Source organism: Dermacentor andersoni, chromosome 8 (assembly GCF_023375885.2).
Source record: "Dermacentor andersoni chromosome 8, qqDerAnde1_hic_scaffold, whole genome shotgun sequence".
NCBI lineage: Eukaryota > Metazoa > Arthropoda > Arachnida > Ixodida > Ixodidae > Dermacentor > Dermacentor andersoni.
The window spans coordinates 142,190,623-142,217,143 of NC_092821.1; the positions used below are offsets into that span (position 1 = coordinate 142,190,623).

The following is a 26,521-nucleotide window of genomic DNA, read 5'->3' on the forward strand; positions in this document are numbered from 1 at the left end:
ATGCACTGTCAGGCGAAAAATGACTTTAAAGCTAAACTTTCCACACCTCCTTTTCCGCGGTCCGGTACGGCTGGTTTGTGTCCTGTCGCGCTCGTCCTGTCGTATTCTCTGTCATTGTCCCTGCTACTTTGCGCTATTCTTTTGAATAATCATGACACACCAACTAGCCCAGCTTTCTGCTTTGATCGCAAAAACAAACTGGGCTAATTTCGGGGGTGATATAATGAAAGCTCGACCGCTATCGGAAACCGTGTAATTCCTTGGTTAATGGGTGTATGGATGGATGCTATGAACGTCCCTTGTGAAACGGGGCGGTGGCTTGTGGCACCGAGTTCTATTTTTCTTATTTTGCCGAATGTCTTATCTACTGTAGTTCTTTACGGACAAAGAATTCCTAGAATCGATCTTTCTGAACCAGTACTGGGAACTTTCCTTTTTGTACTCCTCCAGTTGTTTGTGCAACTACTTTTGTGGAACCAAACCTCCTACCGACTTTTGCCAATTTCTATTGCGAACATGTTTAGTTTCCCTCCGCTATCCTTGAACCCATGGCTTCAAGAAGGCCAGCGGAGCTTAAACTGGCAAGCGGACAAACGTCTTCACATTTTAATAAAACCTGTTCCATCATTTCCCTACCTTTAGCGCAGCAAGGACATACTTCTTTTTCATTGTTGTATCTCGCTTTATAAGTGCGTGTTCTAAGGCCTCCTGACCTCGCTTCGAAAAGGGAAGAGCTTCCCAATCCCTTATCATAAAAGTCTTCTCTCCTCATTTCATTTTTACCTCTTACGTAGTTACTCATAGCTGGTTTCTTTTCTACTGCCGCCAGCCAGGTGATTGTCTCAGCCTCTGTCCCTTTCACTTTACGTTCTTTGTTGTCATGTTGCTTACTATACCGGTCGCATACTTGCAGGTAAGCTTCCTAGCGCCTTCCCTCCGCTGCGAGTCAATATTTTTACTGTACAATTACTTGTACACTCTCGCAACAAATTTGCTTTATTCCATATTCCTCAATCATCCTTCATAATTAATTTTACTCTGACCTTCCCTCACTTCAAAACTTGTTCAGCCCCAATCACCTTGCACAGCTTCATTTGTAATCTTCCCGTGAGCGCCCAATGCGAGGCGTCCCATTGACCTTTGGTTGCCATCGAGTCCTGATTGTACCCCTGATTTCAAGCAAACAACCGCATTTCCAAATCTAAGTCCTGGAACCGTTACACCTTTCCACATATTCGAGAGTACCTCAGGCTTATTGTATCCCAATATCGATCTGTGTTTCACTATGACTGCATTTATCTGCCCCTTTGCTATTATTGCTTTTCCTGTGTTTCCGTATATCTATTGCCCTCGTTTATCTATACATTGAGGTATTTGTATTCTCTTACCCGAGGCATTTCCTGACGCTGTATTCACTTTGTATATTAACCGTTATTCTTGAATAATATAAGACTTGATTTTCGAACGGTGAATTTCAATGCTGAAACTCACGCTCTTCTCCCCGGATATTAGCCGGACGTTGGACGTCACTTTTCCTGTCGACAAGCAAGACAATTGCAGGCAAATGCGGTCGCCCGTATGAAGCAAACCTGGGAGCTGTTGCTCTAATAACATGCCCTTGTACCTGTTTGAACGCCATATCCATTCTTACCAAGTATAACAGTGGGTATAAAGGGCACCCCTGTCTGAGTCCCTTGTTGACATCAACTTTCTCCTCGCTCCTCATCCTTTCCCATTTAACGCAAGCGGTATTTTCTCGGCAAATCTCCTTCATAAGCTTCACACAGTGGCTGCCTATGCCTTCTCCTTCCAGAATGTCCCAGAAAATGTTACGGCTAACGCATCATACACTGCGGTAATGGATGGATGGATGGAAAAACTTTATTAGGATCTATCGGGATGTGCACTAACACGTAGCGGGCTGCTCCCACGTCGGGACAGAAAGACCTAGCCTCTACGCCACGTCTAAAAATGTATTTAAAAAAAATCCACGTGTAACGGTCTATAACGTGCTCTGCACGGTTGTGGACTTTGTGTCTTGCCGGGCAGCTACGTAATCACTATGCTGCATAACGTGCCGCCAAATGTGAACAAGCTTTGTAACAGTTAATTAATCACTTCCCCTAACGCTTCCCTGCTCATAGATTCCGACATTCGAGTCGGATCTGCAATTTTTTCATTCCTAAATGTTCCGATAACATGCAGTATTCCGTCTCCATTTCTTTTTTGCCTCCCGAAATGCGTGACGAGACTGACCGCGTGAAGCGCCCCAGTTATAGCTCGTTACGGCTTTACATTTGTCGACAGATGTTGCGCTTGAGCCCACCGCCGGCGAAAGCGAATGCTTTGTGAGGCGTCGCTGAAGACGCGCGCAAAACGCCTAAAGCACGTCCGAACAGCTGTCTGAGCCGTCGTATAACGCTTCTCTCTTTTTGGTGTATTTCTTTCTTGTTCGGGAAACAAATTTATCCTCGCTTGCGTAAGAATACCTCGCACAGAAATTCAGCTTCGAAATCTATGCGGCCCCAATCTGTCGTATGTCCGATGAAAGTTGTGAAGGTGAAACGTGAAACGGATCGTGTGAAACTCCCGCTTTCAACGGCATCGTCTAACAAGTCGATTCCATTAAAGTGCGCGCTCTTCTTCGTCAAATGAGCGCGTTTAGTTAAATGGCATTTTAGCTCGCTGCGTGACACAAGGCGCTAACGAAGGAATGTCCTCAACGCTTTCAAAAGAGAGGAATACATTTTCGGTAGATTAACGCGTAGTGCATGAGCATTGTGGAGTTTTTATCATGGTCCGAAAAACACGATCTAAGACTCATCGCAGCCAATCGCCACAAAGGACGGTAGATGAGCAGAGAACGTGATAGTGCGAAGTACGTGAGCACGTGACCACGTCCACATTCCCGCAAATTTTTGTCCAGAGAGTGAGGCCGTCGTTTCAGATGAGTGCCTTAGAGACGCGCAGTGAATAAATGACAACGCAGCAGGACTGAGTTCAGTTTGCTGAATTTGTTTTCTACATAACCAATAACCGTCGAATCGCATAACGTAGAGCTTCGGAGGTGTGTTACAATGAATCCCCCCCCCCCCCACCGTCCCGGCCCCATAAATAACAAACAAATAGTAGATGTGTTGGGCACCTCCAGCAAAAAAATCAAGGAAATGAAGTGACAGTCGCAGCACCTTTCTTTCTTTGCCTCTCTTTCTTTTCTATCTTCTAACGTGGACAAACGACTCTTCTCGCGGTGATGCAGGCTGAACTAAGCAACCGACTCGCACGAAAGAAGTGCTCGAAAGAACCGATGCAAATATCTTATTTAAACGCACCGCTGTCCGTCACGTACAGTACACGCGAACGACTCGCACTATAAAGTCAGTGAGACGCTCGTGAATGCGTTCCTCACGTTGCAGCTTGGCGCGCATTTCATTCGTCGGGGAGCCGTGAGCAAAACCGCAGGCATATAGCCGCAGTTGTCATACGGAACGAGACGTCCCGCCTCTGCTTGCTGCCTCCCCAGGTGGAGCATTCGCCTTGATTCGAGCGGCGTGTTGCAACGTGTTCAAGTAAGCCGTATCCGCATGTTCCTCCATATGGGTGTCTGCACGTATGTGACACGTCCAAGTTAGTTCGGTACACGAGTGCGAAGTTATAGGAAAGTTGGTTGAGGAACATTCGATCCTTCTCTCCTCCCCTTCTCCCCCCTCCCGAAGAAACAGAGCTGTAGCTCTGTTTATCGTGCGTGCCCTGTTCCATAATTGCTGTTTGTTCGTATATTTATTTACTTATTTTCAGGCATATTGCCCATCCCGACGAAGGTTTTATGAGGAAAGGCATACATATAGTAAGCACATTACACAAGTGTAAAATAGTGGAACACGTCACAAACAAGAGTTTGGAGTAATTACAAAAGGGTTTTGTTGCCCGTACAATAATTTAACAAGCACATATGGTATAGAAAGCCAATCAAATAGGAAAAAAACCCAGGGTTACGGAACAGCATATACAGGATTTTCCTGTACGGATAGCCGCAGGACGAAGAACAAAGACGAAATAACACAGGTGCTGTTGTTTGATTTTGATGTGGTACATGTAACATGTAGCAAGCTCCAGCGTGTCTCTATTTTTTTTTTTCGGGACCTACAAGTTCATTCCGGCCTATCTGTGCACCATGAACTAGACCGCGGTTGCCACGAAACAAATAATTTCAGAATCTTTAGATTATCTTGTTTTTTTTTTTAAGGAAACACATGCATCAATGTGTTAGCTTACTTTCGTTTCAGGTGCATTAGACCATGATCAGACTAATCCAGGCACAAAGCAGGTACCTGCCCGGGAACAATTTCAAACAGGCGAGTTAGCTTTTCTGAAGGCAACCCTGACAGAAAAGTACGGTATCTTGTTCAGAGAGTGTATTCAAAATCGCGGCTTTTTTGGATTAAGGCTAAATGAATATGCATCGCGGTTGTCGTCCATTAATAGCTGCTCCAAACCTTTCCACGGGAATTCAAAGTCAAGAAGGGGGCCGACAGATGGGGTAGCACACTGTGAGATAGAAGTTACATAAACAGGGATAAAGTGCCTCAGAAAGGCTGGTCAACGTTTGGCTAAGTGGACCCATCTTTGTCCAAAGCAGCCTCGTTTCTCGGTGGGTCAGCTTTAACGAGTTAGTAGGGTGACGTCACACACTGTCGTTGTTGGCGGCGGCTGGCCGTAGATGAAGAAATTGAATAGAAAATTAGCGTGTTCCACGGCATCGTGCAATCTAATATTACTGCAATTTCTTTCCCAAACCTGTTCTTTTTGAACCACGCAGCAGCATTTCATGCTAACCTGGAAAAGGAACATAAACTTATATTCATGCTTCTCCTAAGCGACTTGTATTGATGCACCAGGGGAAATACGGCTCCGCTGAATGCATCGCTGGATGCACCAAGACTAAACGTACAAACGAAAGTTTGACAACGCGCACGATGTTTCGAGTTGGTATATATGCAAAGCAGCGGAATATTGATATATGTCATATACGCTACTGTGAAGACGAGCTCCGTGGGCAGTGACAATTTGTTATCAGAAGGTCTGTCAAATAAAACTGCATCTCTTATTCTTATTTATTTTTATTTCCTTAGGGGACAGCATACTGCGAGCACGGTTCGAAGCCAGCAGCTATTATTACAGATTGTTTATAACGTTCTTTCTGAGTTTCAAGGCTATCGTCACTCGTCCCAATCCTGCAATAGTCGCAGACGATTTTTCTTAAGGGCATGTTCCTGCTCTTCTTACAGTGCGCCTAGTTGGGATTCTTTGCAGACAGGAATTGGTCCTCTTACGGATTGTGAAATTATAATAAAGTAATGGGGGGCTGCTTTAACGATGCTTGACGCATTGCCAAATGAGATCCCTCGCACGTTCACATGGGAGAGAGAAAGAGGACGGTGGGTGGGTCAGGCCCACTTCCCTCTTGCCTGAGACACGCCGGCAATTCAGCGCCGGCACAGTTGAGAGGTGGTGGTGGTGGTGGTAAACTTTATTGAAAGGGGAAGGGGTAAGGGGGAGGTGGCTGAGGGGACGGGCTCAAGTAAGGCCCTGGGCCTGCTTGGCCTTCTCCGCCCAGTCCACCAGTTCAAGCTGTCGGTCGACGTCCCGGAACTGAGCCAGGCTGTCCAGTCAGTCTCGCTGCTGACGGGGGGATGAGAGAACGGGAGCGAAGTGCATTCCCACATTATGTGTGTGAGTGTTCCTGTTTGTGAACAGAGCCTACATTGGTCGCTTTCCTTGCCCCCTGTGATCTTGTTAATGTACTTTGGGTCTACAGTTAGAGCATTGTAGCGATTCGCATTTTGTTGTTGCTGTTGCTGCTGTTACGTCAGAACGTGGCTCGTACCCACGAGGAGGGTTGGCCACGCTGGAGGTAATGAACAGTGCACCCAACAGAAGACAATGACGAATAAGCAAAAACAATCAAAACCAAAGCATCGGGTAGCTCGAGCAAAACAAAATAATGAGAGCACCCATTCGCAAAACAAAATAGGGAAATCGAAGCCAGCCTCATGGTAAAGTTTGAACTTAAGGAGAAGAAGAGAGGAAAATTAGGTGGAAAAGGCAGGAACGTTAACCGCAAGAGAATCTTCTGGTTTGCTACGCTGTACTTGAGGAAAAGTAAAAGGGAGAAGGAAAGGAAACGAAAGAGAAATAAACAAACAGGGTGGGGAACGCTCGGGAAGTTCAGCATCTCTAGCGGGCCACTCGAACGTAAAAACTTCAACAGCGCCTGTATCGATTTATGATTTTCTGGTGTGACGATCATAAAGGTCATCATTCCATTATCGTCTGCTATACGAAATCGGCCAATCGATGAGACGGGTCGACGCTGTCTCGAGCGACTGCAACAGTGTGTGCTGTATAACTACAGACAGCGGCACAGAACGTGTCGAATAGTTTCCTTACTGCCGCAATGGTCAAAAGCAGCACTATCTTCTTCGAAATCAGACAGCGCGAAACTGACGTGGGGCAATGATTCGTACAACACGAGCCTCGACTCACAGATAAATGTTTTGTTTTAGTTTTTTATTTTAGTATTCTAGCACTTACAAGGATATATTTCACACAATAAGGAATTCCGCAGGCTCAAATCTGACTAATGAGAGGCGATGTGAGGTTGTTGTTTGCTCATCTTGAAACGAGTGAGCTGTAGCGCGGGAAGGAGACGAGGGCACCGGAAAACACAAAAGCAAAAAAAAAAAAAAAAAGACGCGATGTGAGTGCAATATTCTGTGCCTTCTCGTGTCTCTGCTCCGTGTCCACGCTACAACTGACTCGTTTAAAATGTGTCGACACATTGTAAACTTTGAAATTGTGAAGCCTTGTTCTGTGCATCGCAATGGCAACGAAATTTTCAAACTCAACTAAAGTCCTCATTCCGATATTCCACGGGGGGTAGTCGACGCGTATCACATGTATAAAAATTCGGCCTCGTCAAACTTCTGTCACCCTGCATTACAGAGAAGTAAAATACGTAAGTGGCATGATTTTCCGATGCGCCCTTCAAACCTGTCATGCATCACGCGCCTTCGTGTATATTACTGAATGTGCAATAAAGCACTTAATTGCGAGTCAGCGCTAGCGATTTCTGAATATTTGTTCGTTTCGCACTTTCTTTTATTTTCAAGGTGTTAACCTACTAATGCGTCCCGCTTGGTGTTTTAATACAGCACTACCTTCCCTTCCGACGTGGAAAGCTATATATTTGGTAATCGGACCTAACCTTACCATATTCCTTTCCAATAGTGAAAGCAAAATATGTTGTGAAAGTGAGGCTCAGCGACAGTGGGCAAACTACGGCTCGAGATAAATCCAGATGGAGGACTAATTCCAGGGCAGAAATGGGGCTGGACGTTTGTGCTGGAAACTCGGTGTGTTCCGTAAGGAATAACTGAGTGGCATATCATCCGCACACTCGAAGCTTCTCTATTGCATCTGTTCTTGAAAGCGGGATCAGTAATGCCATGCAGGCTGTGGGTAATTAAAATAAGCAAATAAATCGCTCTCTGCACGCCCTCTTCGCTCGACAAGCTTCATCGACATGTTCGTTGCCCATTACGTCACAGTGACTTGGGCCTCCTCATGAGCTCCTATATATGACTACACGGGAAAGATCATTTAGATCGGCACCCCGCTGTGCCGAATTCCATTAGGTTTAATACATCTGAAAAAAAAAAGCAACAAAAACGCTGAGATGTGCCGACTGTGATAACAAATTTTTTTATATAGACCATCAGTTCCCTTTTCAATTTTTTTTACAAATGCTAAAATTGCGAAAGTAAAAAAAAAAAAAAAATGAAACCTCGAGATTACAACTCTATCATCGAAACGATATATAACCATGGTGCAATATACGAGCTACCTTTGTTGGTACATAAAACGGCGACCTTGATGTAATATACACTTTTTCTGAAATATATCACCAAACATTTAGTAAGACTTGCGAAACCCTGGTGAAATGCTGCTATTTCGTATATCGCATTTGTCTGCTTGAGATGCTCTAACATATGCAGAACACCGATAACTGTTTGTGGTCAATAGTAACGTGTTTGTAAATTTAGTACTTCTATATTGAAAGTTGCCAATTTTCGGGAGATTCTTATTAAGAAACATAGGTCCTAAGCGAAAATTTACGTGCCGCAGAGCACAGGCTTTCCTTTAAATTACAGAAATGTTTCGACGTTGCGGCTCACTGCGACTAGGCCCGTGTGCCACACTTCTAGATGCTGCCGTGACTGCTTAGATCAATTCGGGGTCATGCAAGCAGCCTTCAAATATATTTCTGCCCCGAATTCGTGCACTCAGGAGTACGAATTTGGAAACGTGAGATGTCGGAAATTCGCCTAATTATGTACACGAGTGTGCAAAGGTCGTGATAGAGCATTTCAATATAATACAAAAAGCTACACTGGGAATATATACTTCCTTTTTTTCTTTCTATCTCACTCAACGGCAGAATATATACGTTTTGGATGCGTGAAACAAAACTCAAACCAAAAAAAATGGGCTACTGCTAGAAATGAACGGGAACAAATTCTCAAATTAACAAAGCGCCTATCGTTAACAATTAATACTATACTGGAAACGGTTGTGCAGTGATATCCACCTTAGACACTTTTCTTTTCACCTACTGTAAAGAAAAAAATCATCACGTCTATGTTCCATAAAATGTATTTCCATAATCGCACGCTTAGTTCGCTCTCGATAGCAACGGCATCTTGCGTTTCATCACTAGCTGACCATCGGCTCAAGGTCAGCGTTCGATTTTCTAATACTACTGAATACAGCCATTCATAGTTCCCACAAGCTTGACGAGACTACAATTACCTGCCAGATAAAACAGTTTTCATTATTGACGCCAATCTATTCCGCAAAGCGCTTACTATTAGGTTTAGCAAATCTTCCACACACGTGCCAAGGATTTTCTGTTTCAGTTTTGTCAGCCGTGTTCACTGCCCGTTTGTGCTTTCCTTTTCATAGTGCTCACGGAATATTTGCCATTTATCCTCGCACGTATTTATTTTTTGTGTTCCCGAACCCTCTGCCCTCTTTCATGCTTCTGAGGGCAGAATAAATAAATGAATAAGTAGCGCCATACGATCATCTTTTGCAGACATGGAATGCCGACTGAATCTTGGGGTCATCTTACTAGCCTGCTTGGTGCTCCATGCGCAAGCATCTGTGATTGACATCCTCAAAAAACATTTTGCAAAGGAAGACATCTGTGACAAGCGTACGTATATGCTCACGTAACACAGCGAAGAAGACGCGCCCGTATTTATTCTCAATACAGGCCCGCCTTATTTGGAGACCATCGCAGGCGGGCATGTAATTGACTTTTAGACTGATTCAAATAATGCCGAGGACTCGACGTACACTCGTGGTCATAAGCACGCGAACCAGGGGTTCTATGAAAACGGGAATTGACTGGTCAACTCAAGTTGACAACCTCCAACTGACGGATGCACTGCGATATTTTACAAGAACAATAGTTGATTGGAATAAACTTTGTGATGAAGTCGTTACACTAATTATGCAAAAGAAGGTGAGGCGTGCAGGCAGGACACAGGAGTAGAGAAGTGGACAACACGAACGGCGACTATCAACTGAAGGGAGCACTGAGGCGAAAAAAGAAAGAAGACACAAAACTCATCTGCGCAAGCTTTCAGAAAAAGCGATTTCAGCCATAGAAAAGAATGTACAGCCAGTAAAACTCAAGCCGTCGGCAGTAAAGCAACGTGCGCTTGACCTCCTGTCAAGACACAATCTTGATAGGGTTGTCTCGAATGTCAAGAAAGCAAAATCCCTCACCTTAGAACTGTTTTTCTCGGCGAAGACCCATAAGCAAGAAATTCTTTTTCGTGCTATAGTGTCAGAGAAAGGGACGTGGCAGGTCTGTGTCGCTAGTTACCTACAGAACTGCGTAGCTTCACTAGTTTTTTCAGACCCCTTTTGCTTGCGTAATTCTCGGGCACTAGTTCAGTATTTGAGAGAGGAAAATCCTGGTGATTGTACAGCTATTAGTATGGATATCGAAGACCTGTATTATTCCTTGCCGCATGACGGGTTGCTAAATTCCGTAAATGAGTGCATTAAAGAACAAGTGCAAAAGTCGGCTTTTAATGACAGATGCGGCGTTTCCACGGGAGCTTTTCTAGAAATTCTTTCAATGTACTTGAAGTCGACGCTGATTGGGTGGAGAGATGGCGTTTTTCTGCAGAAATCAGGCATTTGTATTGGCTCAAAGGTTGCCCCTATTCTTAGCAATATTTACCTGAGTAAGGTTGACAGCTGCTTAGAGAAAGCCTTAGGTGATAGTGTTATCAAGATATTTCGTTACGTTGATGATTACCTGATTTTCTGCAATAGGGAAGAATTCGATTCCGCTGCTACCTCAGTAAGTGAGAAATTTAAACTTTATGGAGGAGGATTAAAGTTTAACAAGGAATTTCCTTAGCGACGCGTAATTCAGTTTCTTGACATTTCCTTGGTCTTCGAACAAAATCACGTTTGTTGGCAGTACTCCCCAAGATCTTCGAAGCCGTTGCTAAAGTTTCAATCCAAGCATTCCAAAGTAGTAAAAAACGGAATTGCCATGTCATGCCTTAAGTCTTCTCTCACCAGATCCCGTATGCACAAAATGAGCGCCAGTTTTAATGCGCAGATCCGGCGCCTATTAGAAGCAGGTTATCCTAGTGTAGCAGTGGCCACTGTGGCTGAGCGCCTAAAGAAGTCGGTTTCAAGGGGGACGGACTTGATTACAGAAAGCAGTAATAGCAAAAAAAGAGTAGTGGCTATTCCGTACATTCATTCAGTGTCGCACAGGCTTAAAAAAGTTGCAAGTAGATATGATGTTAATGTTGCTTTCACTGCTCCCAATAAGCTAGGTAAGATATGCGCTGCCGTACAGAGGAAAAAGGAGCAGATAAAAGGCAAAAAAGAACAGATATTTGTCCAGTGAAGCACAATAAGAACAACAGTTTTACTGACTGTCGTATGGGTGTGGTTTATAAAATTCCCCTTAGCTGTGGCCAGTTCTACGTAGGGCAAACGCGACGTTGTATCAATCAGAGGCTAATGGAACATAAAAGGTCGTTAACCGGCGGATCGCCTTCTAATCTTTCGCTACATTGCCAAGATTGTAACTGCACGCCAGAGTTAGATGAATTCGCCATATTGTACAGGCATAAGAATGAAGATACGCGTCTTATGGCAGAGGCATGGCATATCTATCATGGTGGAAGTGCATGCATGAGCCAGCCTTCGATTACTTTACATGAGGAAGAGATTAAGTGCCTTAACAGTTATCTTCCATGTAGACCGGCCCATGTACCCGACTGACACCTGGTGATACCATTCCTAAACCTCTTTTTTGCATAATGAATCCTTACCAACTAGCTCAGCTTTCTGTCGTTCTCGTTACACTAAATTCTTTATCCCGTTTTCAGGCGCACCTGCATTCATGACTCAACCGCACATAGTTTATTTGCTCCTTCTTTTCATGCAGTCTGTCCTTTTGCCATGTTGAATTCAAGTGTCGGCATGATTGCTTGAAGCGTATGTTTGTATGAATGTACTTGTATGTCCCCACCCTGCTAAGACCTTGTAGAAGATCGCAGAATCTATAAATTAAAAAAAAAGGTTCGCAATGCCAAGTCTGAAGGGCAGTTTTTCAGGTTGAGGTAACGTACCATGGCACTGAAATAAAGCGGATTTTTTTTTCGCAGAACCCCAGGCCCACATGCTTTTGATCACGGTCTAAGTTAGTAGGCTGTAAAACAGCCATGTCCACATACTGGACACGCCGAATGCCGAAACAAAGGAAGTGTTAACATTTCACCGCGCTTCAAGCTCTGTTTATATGAATGGGCAGAAATTATTCGTCAAAACTTCTCAGCATATATTGGTACATATGGTCACAGGTGATCGACAATACAACATTAAATTGAAACCTAGGAGTGAGCCTCACTTCTGACCCTCGCTGTGCACTCTACTGTGTGCCGGTGGCTCCTTTGGCATGAGCAAGTTCAAGCCTCACACTTTGCTTCAACTTTGAGGTACTTAAGGCAGTGAACGACGTTCAACAAGCATCAGTATATGCTCCTTACTCATGTTGAAATAGTTGAGTGCAAGCAAAGTGCGATGAAAGTCACGAACTTGTAAGTATATCCTGGCATCAAGGGTCCTATAACGTGTGGGGATGCGTGACTCTCCCGCGTCCCCTGATATCTTGTTTTCCCGCATAGCTCCTCTCTTCGGCAGTGCGGCTTCGCCGCGTGGCCTGGCGCCCGCGGCGGTTGGAGTGGTTGAGGCGCAGTGCGAGAGATGGCGCGAGTGTTGCGCTGCCAGCGCCTCCTCACGGCAGGGTTACTTGGGGGTGCGGGAGAGATAAGGGGCTCTCTTGGGTTGCGGGCCGGGGAGCGCCGCGGACGTCCCGCGCGGGCGCCGATCCATGCTTCTGCGAGACCGTCTCGCGTGGCCGCCTTCGAACGCGCCACCGTTCGCGTGACCGTACGCGCGAACGACCAGGCGTTGAGATCCAGCATGGGGCGAACATATTCGCTCGTTATCCGGTCGCGGTGAGTCGGACTTCTAGATTTGTCGTGCGCCCATCGGCATGTTTTGTGGATAGCAACTCGGCTAGCAGGCATTGATCTATGAAAGGTGCAATAAATGCCCTTGTGATTGTTTGCACTACTGTGTTGTCGTTCCGTTGTCCCAAGAGCATGGGTGTGAGAACCCCACAAACGTAAAACGATTCCAATATGTTTTTATTCCAATCCTCTAACGTCAAATTTACGTAACCACCGACGCAAGCATCGGGCGGTGACCTGCAGCGTTGTCTGAACAGCCCAATCCAACGCTCTCCTCGTTCACTTTTGTTTGCTTTCAAAACGAGCAACATTGCCTACACTGAGCAGCTTGTCCCATCTAAGTGGCTTACAAGAGGCAAGGAGCACGCTCAAGTGGAGAGCGATTCAATAGAGCCGAGCTACTGCACTGAAAATCGATAACCAGATGAAGAGGGTGTTGCGGGCGTCTGCGATTGGTCCGCTTTCCCTAAGTTAGTTTGTGGTATCTGGTAACAAATCGCGGCGGAAGCAACGAAAGCTTAAGAATGACGCTAAAATGGACTCTCAGCAAACATGAGTTGGCAGAACGAGGTCGTAAATGTGCCGAAAGAGCTCGGAAACGTTACACGGCCACGCAAAAAGTTTTAGTATACGGAAATAAACCCATGCTCTCCGGCACGTACGAGTAGCCACTGCCTGAGCGATCGGTGGCAGCCATCTTTTATTCCTTTTGTAACAGGGCAGCCTGCGGCTATTCAGAAGAAAATTCAGTTTTGTTCGGCATATTAATGTATCGTTAACGCGTAGACGTCACTTTGACGTGGTGAGCTTTTGCGGTTTTGTGACGTCGTGCGACAGGCAGGTGAAGTGGGTGCAGCTCGAGAACTTTCGACCAATAGCCAAGGGCTAATGGCGAAAAGGCGTCGAATAAGAAATGACTATTATTCTTTTGTTCTTTCAAATCACGCATAATCAGTCTGTATACGTCATATCAGATGAGGAGCTATCGTGGTTTTCATGACGTCGCTGATAGACAGGCGAAGTGGGGGTGGTCCGAAAAATGTTTGACCAATCGCGGAGGACTGATTGCAAAATTGGAATAGAAAAGTTTGGAGTGGCTTTACGTTATAGCGCCCCAAAATAAGATTTAAAACAAAAGTCCCACGAAAGCACAATTTTATCACATCGTAACATCGTCATGAAATTCTCGTGTCACTGTCACCTAAGGTGTAACCCTGTGCTCGCGTATCTGACTACGTGGGGTCTTTCCCGGCAGGCAGTATTTGTATAGTCACCTCCAACGTTTGGCTACCAACGTTGCCGATCAAACACAGAAGTATGGTGCATTCAGTTTAAAACCCAAAAAGCAATTAAATTTGTGTCGGAAATTTTGAATGTCCTCTCGAGTTTCCTGACCAGTAACTTTGTTTTTTTCTTCCAGTTAGTAATCGCCTAAAGACATGCGTCAATGGATTCGAAGGGCTCGAAGTGCGGTATTTCAAGAACAGGGTACGGTATGCGAGTGGCCATTCTCGATATATTGTGAACTATGTAGGCAGCTTCTTTCCCCTCTTGATACGAAGCTGTGTGCGTGCACATGCATGTGTTTGCGTGTGTGTTTGCGTGTGTGTTTGCGTGTGTGTTTGCGTGTGTGTTTGAGTGTGTATGAGTGTATCTGTTTCTGCGGATATCTGTGTGTGTTTATGTGTAGGTGTGGCACCCCTACCCGCCGTGACAGTCCAGTGGCTATGGCGTTGCCTTACTGAGCTTCAGGTCCTGGGTTCGATCCCGGCCTCGGCGGCGGCATTTCGACGGGTGGACGTTAAGCAGCTCCATAGGTGTTCAATAGAATCCCGAGTCCCCCCCTCATTACGGAGTGCCTCACCAATTGAGATCACAATTGCCGCGCGTAAAACTCCAGAATTTTAATTTTAATTTAAATACACAATTTAAATACGCTCACCCCGAAAGCTTCAAGAAAAAAAAAGAAACCTTTACAGTACATCCAGCTCAAATTACTTCTACGATGGAAGGAGCCACAGCTTAAAACTTCATTAATTCTGACCAGGTGGTGCACGCCGAAGTAACTTTCACGAGAGTTTCACAGTGATGGTTATTACAGCTTAAATCATACAGTTCTCGCATCGTCCGTCGCAGCTATCATCATAATTACTTGCCAAAAGAAAAAGTCGCCAGAAAGGAAAACTAATTTGTCTCCAACAGCGCCTCACTCTTACCCTTAATGTAAGGGGGTTAACCATGAGACGTACTAGCGCCCTTGAGGGAGCGAAAATTGTTACTGTGTGTGTGCGCGTTCATGCGAATGAGTGTGTCTGTGATTGTATGTGCACAAGTGAATAAACAAAAGCAATTACCTCTATTTGGTTTTCCGGCTAGGGTAAGTAAACTAACGCAGGAACGTTTTTTTCCTGAGAGGGAAGTGTAGGCGGGAATGCTTAAAACAAGATCTCCCGCGTAGCGAAGTTGTGCAGGTGAACGAACTGTGTCGTTCTTGAGACGATAAGGGTGCGAATAAGTGTGCTCTAGGTTCACCAGCGCACACGCCAGGCGTCCGTGGAATACTGCTAGTTTAACGTATTGATAAGGTTCGTGAAAAAGGACTCGGAGAGGAGTATACTCCTATAATGCCTAAGGAAAAGACGGTCTGAAGGTTTGAACTTAACTATAGCAAGCTTGGAAAAACAAGAAAGTTTTATTGGCTCAAGTTGAAGGTTTTAATAACGAAAAAAAAGTTGATGATTCTCAAATAATGGACACCGTTGACGCAGGAATATTTCGGTAGTCTGCACGTTAAGCAACAAAGCGGCTATAATTGAAGACCTCCGAGCTGCGGGGGTGGGTGCCTTTTTCTGCAGCCTGCTTGCACTAAAATGCCACGGACAACACTTTCAAGGAAAGAAAATAGCAACAAGTTATTTGCGCAGCGAATGTTATGTATTCTATTCCATCCATGAAAAGATCTGGACCAACAATTTAGTAATGGTAAAATATTCACGCAGAAACTCGTCTGGGAGTTCCCCACATTGTGCGTAAGCACTGCCCCACATGCTCAGCTCAAGGCAGTCCAGTGTCATTATCAATGTCACGAAACTTGATTCGACCAGCATAAGCCCTTGCCCAGCATAAACCCTTATCAACCTCATCGAACATGATCCGGCCCTTATCAACTCTTACCAGGCTTTATCAACTTAGGTGTCCAGCGAAGCTGTTGCAAAAACCACCACTACAATTAGTGAGGCGGGTGTGCAGTGCTTGACTGATGGTTTGCGTGCTTGTTCTGAGTATTATTGAAATTTATGCTGTTCTGTTTGTTCTGTGGTTTTTTTTTCAATGAATGTATGCACTGTTCGCTTCACTTTGCTGAGCACTTACAGTCGCTGCCTTACGTAGGTATGAGCTATTGCATTTTTTGCTTGCTTACGGAGTATCAGCCATTGCATACGAGGGTATGAGCCATTCATTGTCCTACGCGACGGGCGGACGGCTTTCTCTTCGGGTAGGCACAGAAATGCTTACGCATTTAAAATAGACTGCATCCCGCAGCCTTATTGTTGGTGGAGTGTTCGAACAAATCCCACCACATCCCGTTAAAAAAGAAGAATGAGCAGCTTGACCGATCTTTTACGTGCAGACAAAACTGTGCAAGAGAGCGTTTTGCATTCTGTTGTAATCTGTCGCTATCATCAAGAGAATCGAACTTGCGAGATCGCCCCCAACCGCAAGACTCCACAGCCACTATGATTTTGCGGTGGGCAAGGTTTTGTACGCAGACAATAAAATCGAGCGCTCATTTTCTCTTTGACCTCTAGACGGAAACGTACACTCAAGCCGTCGTTTGATCGATAACAAATGGGTACTGCCATATTTTTTCTTCTGGGCGCGCGCGGAGGGAGGAGGTCAAATGAAGGTCAACACAATATAAACACCAAAAAGTAGGTTCTTTTGGGCAAGCCCCTGAGCACCCTGAATAATTTACTCTGAGACTTGCTGCTTCAAATAAGTTCCGGTTTCAACAAAAACAAGGAAAGGGGGACGAGTCATGACGTCACGGTACACCGGCTCGCTCCGTTCCGGCGATTGCAGGTGCTGCCAAACGCGAAGTCAGGCAGACACGCGCAGCAGACTTGCTTACTTTTTTTTTTTCGACGAACAATGCCACCATACGTGTTCTTATTGCTGCACGTCTGTGTCATTACGTCACAACGGTGTTAATAACGCCAGGTGTCTGGAATTTCGAGAGCGACTTTGGTAATTAAGGTATCTTATCAGCGCTTCCCAAAACATCCCCGCATCGCTATGTGCCATCCTTCTCTATAGACACCTGAAAGCGAGTCACAAGAGTTTCGACAATTTCCAAATTGTGCGTCAGTATCTCTCGAGATGTCTAGCATTCACGAGGTGCGCGCCCTTCTAATTTACGTTCTCTTTACCTTCACCTCTGCAGCTCAGCGACCAAGGAACTCAAGACCAGCTCATGGGTTGTGTCAGGCGGAGGCTTGTGGAGAGACACATCGTCAGGATATGTGACGGCAACAACTCGGCAAGTATAACTCTTACTTTCGCTTTACGAGCGTACTCAGTACAATGAGTCAAGGAGTGAACAACAGCCGCGATGTTCGCTTCGGTGCATAGACTATTTTACGGAAGCGTTTAGGTGCCGCCATCTTTGGCTGTTAACGCCGCTGTTTTCTGTCTTTAACGATGAAGTGCGCTTTACTACAGTCGATTCGCAAGCATGAAAATAGTTTTATTTGTGATGGAAGTGTCTGATCGTTTCTTTATTTGCTGATGGTTACATAACTGAATCCTTATACCTTATCGTCGTGTCACTGCTGCTCTACGGTTGGCTAGAGCTTAGTCAAGCTGCACCGATGCAGCTTTTTCCTCTGGCCCCCTATTTTCGCAGTAACAATGTACTATCTGCGGCGAAAATAATAAAACTTGATTTATTTATTTATTTATTTATTTATTTATTTATTTATTTATTTATTTATTTATTGATATATTGATAAAACATAGGAATTGTTTGTGCAACAGGCCAAGACGGCGGCGCCCGTGAAGCCTATATAGTCTATAGTTGGCGGTTGTGCCTCATCATTCGTAAGCTCCTCCTCAGCAAAAAAAAAAGGAGTTTCAAGGTATACCGTAATCCTCTCATTTAGCCGCCGTCCTCCTCGTCCGCTCACTTTCCTCTCCATCGCGTCCGAGCATGATTCGCTTAGTGTGGTCACGTGCAACTTCCACGTGACCGCACTGACTTCTAGCGCCCCCAAAGGCATGTTTTTTTTTCCCCACGTAGTATGGTTTACGTCAACATCCGCACGCGGCACGAGTAAATATTTACTGCATGGTATCCAGTTTCAACCGAGGAATAACAATAATAATAATAGTAATAATAAATGTAGTAGGACACGCACTAGAAGCTACTACTATTTGTTTCCGCCCGCAGCGTTGAAGGCTTAGGAACTTTCGGGGGGCTAGCGGTGCTCCATGTAGGAGGAGGGTACAGGGGCAAAGGGAGATTGGCGCTACCTTGCAGCTAATCTCAGGACCTTAATCTTCCACAGGCAAGCAGTAGCTCACACAGAACGTAAGGAACGCCGGCATTACACTTTACACTGGACCAACTGGTTCTTCCACACTACAATTAGAAAAATTGTCATACCCTTCTATAGCATACGAGCGCACCTAAGGCATGTTGGGAACGAAGGAGTATTGAGGTGTAGGGAAGGTCCTTGGCAGTGGAGGTAAGCGCGCGAGATGCAGTGAATCCTGCACAAGAAACAACCATATGACAAACCCCGTTTGTTAACCGAGTGCATAGTCCGTTGGAAAATATCGCTTTAAAACACACACACACACACACACACACACACACACACACACACACACACACACACACACACACGCACACGCACACGCACACGCAGACACACACACACACACACACACACACACACACACACACACACACACACACACACACGCACACGCACACGCACACGCAGACACACACACACACACACACACACACACACACACACACACGCACACACACAACGGCTACGAATACAGTGATGCGCGGAGGGCAACACCGCCCGGTGGCGCTGTAGTAAACCAAGCTTGGCGTCACGTGACACAACTCCACTCTCGCATTGGTGGAAGCACACTTGGCATCACGTGCGCATCCAGTGGAGGCACCTTGTGACGCGCTTCCGAGGTCTGCGCTGCGGAGGGTGATCAACGAGAAGAAAGCGTCGTTCATCAAACTAAGATTTTCAGCAATCTAAGATTTTAAAGAAAATACAGTGTGCGCCCTTGGGGATGTTTGGAGTGAAGAATACGCCCAAGAAGTAGTTAGAATCACTAACATCGCCGCTCTATAAAATGAAAATTCATGTGCCACATATGCATGCGACATATCCAATAATCTCATATAAACACACATGCTTCGCATGTGTTTTTATATAATCCATATGGCATTATTGGGTATGTGGCACATGTGTCATATAAGATTTTATTGGTAAAAAAAGTGAAGTTCATTTGTAGAAGAAAAGGGCATAGTGGTTTGATCCGAGGCACATTCGGTCATCTATCCCCTCCCTCCCCATAGGAAGAATTGATGCGCGAAGAGAAAAAGGTAGTATGGCCATGAAATCGACTAAATATCGTCTGGTCAGGTAGCACATTTGGAAAAAGAAGAAATACAATTCCTCACGGTCACTGAATAAATGAAAGGTCTGTCACAACCCGGTTCTGAAAAATCAACTGTTCTATCACTGGTTCTGTCGCATTCGCGCTTTATTTTTTCGATATGAAAACACTTGCGTAGCGATAAGAAAAGCAAGAAATGAATACATAAAAATATTTCGTAGACATATGTGTCAATCTGAGGAACTGATGCATCGTGGACATCGAAGCTGCGTATATGCGAGTTTTCGCACCGTTCGGAAATGATATATGAGTCTATTAGCTGGCTCTTTGAAGTGACGATTGACCACCTACGGTGCCTGCGCGTTCTCATCGGCGCCCTAGTCGTGCGGCTGCATCGGAATCCCGACGACGCCGACTGTGTCGCTGTCCCCATTCTTTGCCATCGCAGCCGTACCAACTCCCAGCGCACCTACAACGAGAAACAGAAAAAAAAAGAGATGAAGCGAAAAAAGAAAATCGCTGTACAAAAAAAAAAAGAACGATAAGTCTGCTCAAAGAAGTTTATTAGGTGTACGCGAGGTAACCTTTATTTTATAGTCATCCATAATCACGTTGTGATGCAACACTTTGGCACTCCGACACAGGTTATACCTTGCTGCTCAACAGCGAAAACGGAGCCGGCTTTCACCGCACGAAAGCTGCTGCGAATACTTTCGTTAACAGCTTCGCTGTAGTGACAAATTAAACTACGAGTTTAACGTCCCAAGCTGAGCTGCAGCGGTTGAGCTAAGTATTAATTTCAACCACCGGGGAGCGCAGATTCATCTAAATGTAGATGTGCCAGTAAATGTAAATATGCATGCGCTGCGCCTTCATTGGTTTCTGACACCAGGAATCAGTGATAAACGGAACCAGCGACCCTGTGCTCAGAGGCATAATGCTGTAGCCGCCGATCCACCGTGACTGGCAATCGCATTACTAAGTTATCCCGAATAAACTAAGAGCACGAAGGTTAGACTTGCACCAAATAAAGAGGGGAACGAAAACACATCGCTCACTTTTCAGTGGCTTTCTTTTGTTTTGCGACACAAACAGTTACACGATTCACATACGCCCCCCCCCCCCCCCCCCCTCCACACACAGAAACGATGACAAATAAAAATAACTTAAGGAAGGCCGACACGAACAAAATATGCACGAAAGGCACAAAAAAAAAAAAAAAACTTCAAAGTCATTGCGTCATGCGAAGGCGGATGACCAGTGGAGCTGTGAACATCGTGGCGAGAAAACTTGGGGTACAGAACTTATTGCGTCTCTCATTCTTAGTAACGAAGGTCACAATTGCTTTGTGGTCGCTGTGATTTAGACTGATCGGCATATTCGCAACCGCAAACACATTCTGTGATGACGTCAAATCGATGCACGTACGCCGCTGGGTAGTCGGTTGGGCCGGAGCGGTGTGGCATCGCAAGCGATATGCCTGCATCACGAAACGCTTAAACCACTCCCTTTGCGGTCCTGACCCATCCACTTTGAAATCAGCGACAACGACCACAGAGGTAGTGGCATCGTAACTAACCCGCGCAAAGTGAGTAGCCATGAACTTTACAGGGATATGAGTTATTGCATTTTTTGCATGCTTGCTCACGGGGGCATGAGAGCTTACGGAACTATATGAGCCATTGATGATTTTAGCTTTCGTGTGCGAACACGAACATTTTTATGGTGCTCTAACCATACTAAGCTCCGCTGTAAAAAGAAGTAAAGAAAGAAAGAAATCAGCAGAGCCGACTCATTCTCATGCTCACGTTACGGAGCTCCCACATTCCATGCTCCAAAACTACGTCACAATATCTTAGAATAATCCAACTCACAAGGAATTTAAAATTTCAAACTTGGAACGCGCGAACTCCTCAACCTAAGTGTGAGTATCGTGATCGCCTTCCTTTCCTCTTTTCCATTTTTTTTTTCGTTGAGGCGGGGGTGGTGGGGCGGGCCCGGATCAGGTTTTCATGCTGGTTTACGTTGATAAGTCTACATTCGGAGGCTGTGCATTAATTATATACAACTGAAAAGACCAGACAGATAGCTTGCTTAGCGACCATTATTGGACCAACTTTGACCTTGCACCATTCTGTTTTTCCTTTGTTCGCTGGCAGGAGGAAATTCTAGTTGGCTGCATCAACACATCTCTCAGGGAACATGTGGTAAGCACGCCGAAACACGATAGTCGAGCGCGGTCATTTGTTGATTGAAAATATCGCTTCTCAATGTTGTTCCAAAGCCGACAATGCAGTACTCAGTCGTCACCTGAAATATGCATCTGATATGGTGTCTAAAGCGGCCAATGTTGGCACGCCACAAGTAGCTGTAAATAAACGTGCAAAAGATGTGTCAGTATCACTATCACAGAACTGGCGGATAGAAACTAATAATTTCCAGCCTAATGTAAACATTGTCTTTTGAACAGTTGATGGTAATGCTAACGAAAGCACCTGTGCTGTTTCAAGCGCATTTTTTTTAACGGATATCTCGAAAGTAGTGCTTGTCTGGGGATTTCTAAGGAGACACTACTCTAAGGGCGAAGTGGGGACGGAAGTGGTTGCCATCACCGGTATTGGCCCTGAGCTAAAGCTTTCAGCTTAATACGAGGCTTTTATCCGAAAGTGTTGGCTTTGACCTTACTTCTCCACGAAAACCATTTACTGTTTACCCTATCCTTTTGCATAAGCACTGCTTATAAATACAGTCTTTCTTGGCAAGTTATCATCCCTTACAACCGATCGTTGAGATAGCGCAGTGTACAAATGTGCGTCAATCCCTTAGCTCTGGTGAAGGTGATATCGGTTCGCGGGGTGGTATTCGTGCCGGTGGAACAATCCTGCTGTACCGATGCTACCAGCGGCACTGCAGGTGGCATTGGTGCTGGTGGTACAACCGTGCTGTATCAGTGGTACCAGTGGCACCGGTACTCATGGTGGTACTGGCGCCAATGATATAGCTGTGTTGTACCGGTGGTAACAATGTTATCGGAACCGGTTGTACCACCGTGCCGTACCGGTGTACTGGGTGGTATCATTGATAGGAAAGCGGTAGCACAACGGTCCGGTACCGGTACCGGTGGTGCCAGCGTCCACCATCACCGCCCGGTGGTACGTGGTAAGGGGAGCGTTCTCTCAATTCTTCCCACAGCTAGCGTTTTGAGACACTAGACAGTTTTAGAATAGCGTTTGTCGCATTACGTACGTTAAACGCAACCACCTTTGGGAGACGTTGCGGTGCGTGTCCTTTCAAGTCTTTTAGTTTACCTTACGAAAACACAAAAGTAAAGAAAACGTTATAAAACAGGGCGCCGTCTGGTATTTCGTGCCAAACGTATCCAAACCAAGACGGTCCATCAGCAACCATCCTGCTGTTGCTATGTGGACGCGTCTCGTTAGGCGTACGGGCGCCAGAATCGCCGAACGATCTCAGAAATTGGACGTGCTATGCGCTCATCACTAACCTTTCAGGTGAGTTTAGAGAAAGCGAAAGCTCATTACAACAGTTACTGGCGATCAACGCGAGTGAGAGCGTAGCCATCACGAGAATTCACGCTGAAGCGGGAGCCATGGGTGCCGCCATGTTCGACAACGACAGTTCTTAGTGTCCGTAAACATTACGGACGTAAAACGAGGCATTGGTTAAACTCGCCAAATAACGTACGTTATCATAGCGCGCGTAAACCGCAGAAACCCAATAACGTTCCGAGCATGCGCAGTAAGGACGACGCTATTTCTTTACGTACGTAATGCTTTTACGTGCTGTTGCAAACGCTAAACTAAAGATGTCTACTTTCGTGGAGACGCTGCTCCCCTGGTCAAAGACGCCGACGCTGCCAGTTGAGACGTTGCGGGCTTCTCAGAATGATTTATATCGTTCGTACACCCCAGTCTCAACCCCAGCTTGTCCAAGAAAACTTTCTCTTTCATCTATTTCAACTGAAGGTTGAATCGCCTTCCAACTTTTTTTCTTTTGCAGTCGCCCATAGTACGCTGGAGGGTGGCGAGATTCGCGAACAAAATCAGGGTAAGTACTCCAACTAAACACACTCGGAGTGAACGAAACTACATGCGATGACTGCGCCTCATATCGCGCTCGAGTTCACGCTCAAAAAGATAGTCGGGATCCGACGCACTGTGGGAATTCGCGGAGGCCGAGCTTCGATGCAGCTGCTTGGTTGGATGCTAAATGTGCTGACGTTATCTGATGTTTCATTCATGTGCATTCTATGTTGAGTTGTGCATAGATGCGCCATACTTGTCATACGCAGGTGCTATGCTGCTGCGATGCGTGCGTGCGCGCGTGCGCATAGCTAGTGTTGGAGAAATACACGAGAATAAGTTTACGTCTTTCAACCCTAAAGGCGCCCTGCAGTGAAGCACCCCTCGGCCTTCGTGAAAGAACACAGTCAGCGGATAGCACGCGCTCCTGTGGACGTCTCAACCAAATTTTAGTCGTGCGCGCGGCGCGTGGAGCTCACAAGTGGAACGCGACGTCACCTTTTTCTCAGAGACTCTATTTTCAATAAAGACCTATGACTCACCCGCTTCGAAGAGATCGGCGGCTGCCCCTTCGACGTCAGCGGACAGATTCCCATAAAGTGCTACCATTGGCCGATAACTGACATCAATCAAGAAGCGTGTTTGGATCGTACGCTTCTAAGTTCTGCTACTGTGTACATTTATTGACGCAGTTTAACTAAACAGGCTGACGTAAGCGAAAAATCTACTTTCGAATTCCGATAAGAATCACGTACGTGCATAGAGTTTCTCACTACATTACCTAGAGGGAAATCTGGCGCTGCTGCGCTGTAGTATGCATGGGAATGCCGGTATGTTGTGGATTCGGATTGGCATCGTTCTCGTAGAGACAGGGCACCTTGAAGACGCGCTTGGCAAGTACCGTTCCGTCTGTCACAATGATTCATTTTCTACTAGAACAGCACGTGAAAAGCTGTTTTAGCTTTATTATTACGCGAAAACATGTTTTGTTTAACTAAGAGAACTTATTATTGTGTGTACGACTACATGTTACGTAAAAAGTATCAGCGAGCCGCTAAAGTTGGAGGACAGACGACAAGGTTCGCGCTCGCTTTGAAACAGTTGGTCGTCTATTCTTGCTTTTCTTCGCTTGGTCATGCATCGTGGGTGAGTAAAGATGTAATATGCGTGGATGGAAACATTTTATGACGATTTTACTTTGAGAACGGGTTATTTGCGTAGCCATATCCACGTTTTAGACGAAGCCTCTTACAACACCAGCCAACACGAGCCTCGCAGACACATATACCGTCATTCCCATGACGGCACGGTGCCCCCTTAAGAAACTCCCATAGACGGTGGCGCCAGATTACCCTCTAGGTGTTATAGTGAGAAACTCTATGCGTACGTGCTGACGAAGCCGACTAACGTCAGCTCGCGCTCATGCGCGCCTGCCTACGTAGGAGCAAAGCCTTGGCACAGCGCTCAACTCAACTAGCGCGAAACCACGCGAAACGTAAGGTCGGACCACACGCACGCTTGTCAACATGCACACCCTCTCGAACACTCCTGGCTAGACGCCTTGCCAAACATCGCTTCATAGTGAGCTATTGATTGCGGGATACCCTTGCCACTCGCTGCGAGAAAAAAAAAAAAGAACCACGCGTAGCTATCTAGCGCACTGTAACACAGCTAATGGATGAGACACCTGTAGAGGCACCGTGAACTCAACCGTAGGTTGAGGGATACCCTCAGAGTTTGGCGGTTCTAGCCGCAAAATTGGAAGTAGTGACGTCTACGCGAAGATCCCAAATCAAATGTAAACTGTGCGTTACGGTGAAGTTCAGTAGGCGGTGCGTTGTGAGCACTGCCTCGTCCCCTCCTCCCCCCCCCCCCCCCTCCGCTGCGCCGTAGCGTTCGCAGTGCAAGACATTGAAGAAGGGCCGGTAGCACTGCGACAGGATCAAGGGCGATCTTTGATTGGCGGTAACTGCGCTACCTCTGAACGCATTGAAGTACTTTTTGCAGCGAAGTGTTTCGGACTAGCATATTCGAACTTCAGATGCATTTCTCCACTTCGATAAAGAAGCAGTTCAAGGCCCCTTTAAGCGGAGGGAATGATCTGCACAAATTCACATTCGAGCATATCCATACAGCACGGATTCCACCACGCTGTCCGTACCGAGATGCTGTCGGTCTCGCAGTTCAGGTAGGATTGAAAAGAAAGATGGGCCGAAGAAAAGCAGTCGTGGCAACTTTTCGAGCGCTAGCCGCTTGTTCCATGTTGATTTCTTTTTCCGCCCTTCTAGCAGAACACACACACACACGCGCGCGCACGCACGCACACACGCACACACGCGCACACACACACACACACGCACACACGCACACGAACACACACACGCGGGCGCGCGCGCACTTTGTTTCCAGGAAAAAAAGAGGTGGTGGAAACGATAGGCTAAAACCTATTGCTGATGCTTGTACGTTATTGAATATGAACACAGTTATTATAAGTACAGGTGAAATAAATGTGCTCCATTTAGAGAGTACGAAAACTTCTGACAAGGGAGTCAAACATGCAGTTGCTCTCGAAGAAAGAAATCACCAGCACGCACTTTGTTCTTCAGTTAATAAAAATATTAATCATGCAAACCGATACAATACACCCCTGAGGGAGAACTAGAACCGGGCTGTAAATTGTCCCTTGAAAAGGACACATAGCCTACACGTCACAAAACTGCAACCGACAACTGAGAGATACGTTTCCCGTTGAGCTATTAAGTCATGATCATGGTGTCTCATACCGCAGAGTGTTCCAGTCATAGTTCTTACGCGAGCAACTCAGTGACCTGTGACCTCTGTTCACAGATGTGCCTTGGCAAATACAAGGGCAGGGACGAGTCTAGAAGGGAAGGAACGTCTATGCCGATAGACGACGACCTGCTCGAGGCCCCGCAAGTCACGAACGCGCCAGACGACTCCTTGTTGGACTAAAACGAATCCTGCATGGCGTATGGGAAAGCAGGGTCAGTGTTGGACCAAAGTTGGATCGTCGTTAGACGGCATTGGCTCTCAACACCGAACCAGGTTGACCCCACGTAAAATATGCGCACGTGGGCCCTGTTTTCAGAGTGACGTGGAAAAGGGGTGATGTCGAGAGTGCTCAAATCACGACGCCGACTGGGAATAAAGGTTTTCTTCAGCGCA

At 46.0% G+C, this 26,521-nt stretch overlaps 1 protein-coding gene across 1 annotated transcript; it reads left to right on the plus strand.

Annotated features, from left to right (window-relative positions):
- The first annotated feature begins 3,363 nt into the window (after nt 1-3,363).
- Nucleotides 3,364-26,521, plus strand: LOC126525884 (uncharacterized). Its single transcript, XM_050173851.3, has 7 exons — nt 3,364-3,569; nt 9,158-9,277; nt 14,059-14,126; nt 17,083-17,178; nt 21,452-21,499; nt 23,313-23,360; nt 26,183-26,521. The coding sequence occupies exons 2-7, from the start codon at nt 9,160-9,162 to the stop codon at nt 26,306-26,308; spliced, it is 504 nt and encodes a 167-aa protein (XP_050029808.2). The 5' UTR covers nt 3,364-3,569; nt 9,158-9,159; the 3' UTR covers nt 26,309-26,521.

What these genes read in the sequence shown, in the direction of transcription:
- LOC126525884 (XM_050173851.3), top strand. Translation starts at nt 9,160, where the DNA reads ATGGAATGCCGACTGAATCTTGGGGTCATCTTACTAGCCTGCTTGGTG. An exon ending in GGAAGACATCTGTGACAAGC is followed by an intron (nt 9,278 to 14,058) that starts GTACGTATATGC and finishes TTTTTCTTCCAG; the next exon opens with TTAGTAATCGCCTAAAGACA. An exon ending in CATCTCTCAGGGAACATGTG is followed by an intron (nt 21,500 to 23,312) that starts GTAAGCACGCCG and finishes TTTCTTTTGCAG; the next exon opens with TCGCCCATAGTACGCTGGAG.